At 38.3% G+C, this 2,124-nt stretch overlaps 1 protein-coding gene across 1 annotated transcript in view; it reads left to right on the top strand.

The window, feature by feature from the left end:
• Window positions 1-2,124, top strand: part of LOC106882850 (uncharacterized) — a 191,012-nt gene that overhangs the window by 157,262 nt on the left and 31,626 nt on the right. Inside the window, exon 27 of the mRNA XM_052971999.1 lies at window positions 157-329. Coding sequence (XP_052827959.1) covers window positions 157-329 — 173 coding nt within the window. The remainder of the gene's footprint in view (window positions 1-156; window positions 330-2,124) is intronic.

Raw genomic sequence — 2,124 nt, 5'->3', positions numbered from 1 at the left:
AAAAAAAAAAAAAAAAATTATGGGTAACACTTGATGTATCTGTCACACACAATTTTCTTCTTTTTTGCACAAAATTTCCTTTCAATTCTTCTTTGCATGGTGGTGGAGGTGGTGATTGTAATAGTTTCTGTTTCATTTTGTTTTCACATTCCACAGACTTTTGTCAAAGATAACTTTGAAAGTTTGAGTTTTTCTCCATCGAACACCGACCACTTCCTACAGAAACTTGATGTCCTTGAACAAGAAATGCACGACCATCTAAACAGCAGTACACCTCGACTCAGCATATCTGCACGATTCTTATCTCGAGCTCAACCATCTGGAATCAAGTAAGGCTTAAGATGATATATCTTTGTCTCTTTGTTATGAACACAGATTGAGGAATAAGTTTCTTATTTCTTTATTGCCCACAAGGGGCTAAACATAGAGGGGACAACCAAGAACAGACAAAGGAATTAAGTCGATTACATCGACCCCAGTGCGTAACTGGTACTTAATTTATCGACCCCGAAAGAATGAAAGGCAAAGTCAATCTTGGTGGAATTTGAACTCGGAACATAGACAGACGAAATACTGCTAAGTATTTCGCCTGGCATGCTAACATTTCTGCCAACTCGCCGTCTTGATTGAGGAATAAGTTTTTGATAAACCAACCTCATCGGCCATTTTCAATTCTTCATTCTGTTGTTAACAGTGATTACATGATTTCCTTCATTTAGGTAAATGCTTTGGCTCCCTGTTACCACCATTTTTGTCTCCCTTTCAACTACTCCCACCCAGCCTTACATAATTCAGGGTTGTCATGTATCTCTTCTATAGCAAGACACCTGTGCTTGTCCCTCTATCATACTTAATTAAGCCTTCAGCACTTGGCATAGAGCTTCCTCTCTCACTCTCGAACTCACTCCCACTCAATCAACTAATCTCTTTACTTTGTCTTGCAAGTCACTTGGTGACCCCACTAGTGTTGGTATCACAAAAAAATTCAACCAGTATGCACTATAAAGTGGTTGGTGTTAGGAAGGGCATCCAGCTGTAGAAACCAAGCCAAAGCTGACATTGGGCCTAACACAGCTCAGTATCTTGTTGGACCATGTCAAACTGTCCAGATAATGTACACCTATCCAGAAAAAGAAACATAGTTATACAATTTTGTTCTAATTATTTCAGCCAAATGTTTTAACTTGTTTTATGGCATGTTTGATTGCAGTATGATTTTTATATTAAGGTCATCATAGGCCATGCATTTCTGTGAATTCATTCTATTTGTATGATTTCATCTTCATCATTTAATGTCCATCTTCCACACTGGCATGGGTTGGGATGTCTGACATGAGCTGACAAGTCTAGGAGCCTCAATAAAAGTTTTTTTATCATTTAGAGTGTCTTTCTCACGGAGTGTTATTCCGGTTAAATTGGCTTAGGTAGCAGGTAATTCATTTATAGTGGTTGAAGTACAAACTTATTTAAACTGAATCTAATATGTTTTAATGAAATCCACTTTCAAGAGTGTAGCTGGATTATTTTATAATCTGTTCAGCAATATAAATAGTGCTGAGTTCCATTAATCAGTTGGAAAGACTCAACGTCATCCTGGGTAAGACATTGAAATGCATCTGACTTCAGCCAGGGAGTTCAGGGGTGGTGAGGAATATAGAGTTATCCCTTGGTCCTCTGTGGCCCAGGTTGGTAGTGTTAAGGGCCCCACTTATGGATCAGGTAACTAAAGATGGTTCTGTGGTTAAGGCATACAAATTTTGGAGAAGGGCTGTCCACGAGACATAAGTCACACAAAACCACTAGTGTGTATATGTTCTGATATCATATGAACCAGTCCTCCTATTCAAAAGTTACATAAGCCCTGTACTTCAGGGTTAAGCTTGAGAATGCAGGAAACTAACAGTAAATTGTAAATAAAATGGCAGGAGGCAGCAGAACAACACTGCTGTATCTTTCCCAAGAAAAATAATGAATGTTCAGACTTTGGCATGGAGGTCCATGATTGCCTGTGTCTGTTGGCATGGCACATAGGAGACAGAAAACTCAAAGATCACTTTAATCACTGCTGAATGAAAATTGGTTTTTATTTGATGTATTTAACGCTTTGTAATTAAATTGGTTGAT

Source organism: Octopus bimaculoides, chromosome 11, assembly GCF_001194135.2.
Source record: "Octopus bimaculoides isolate UCB-OBI-ISO-001 chromosome 11, ASM119413v2, whole genome shotgun sequence".
NCBI classification, from domain to species: domain Eukaryota; kingdom Metazoa; phylum Mollusca; class Cephalopoda; order Octopoda; family Octopodidae; genus Octopus; species Octopus bimaculoides.
Note: the sequence above shows the minus strand (reverse complement) of the source record. Positions and strands in the feature narration are given on the sequence as shown.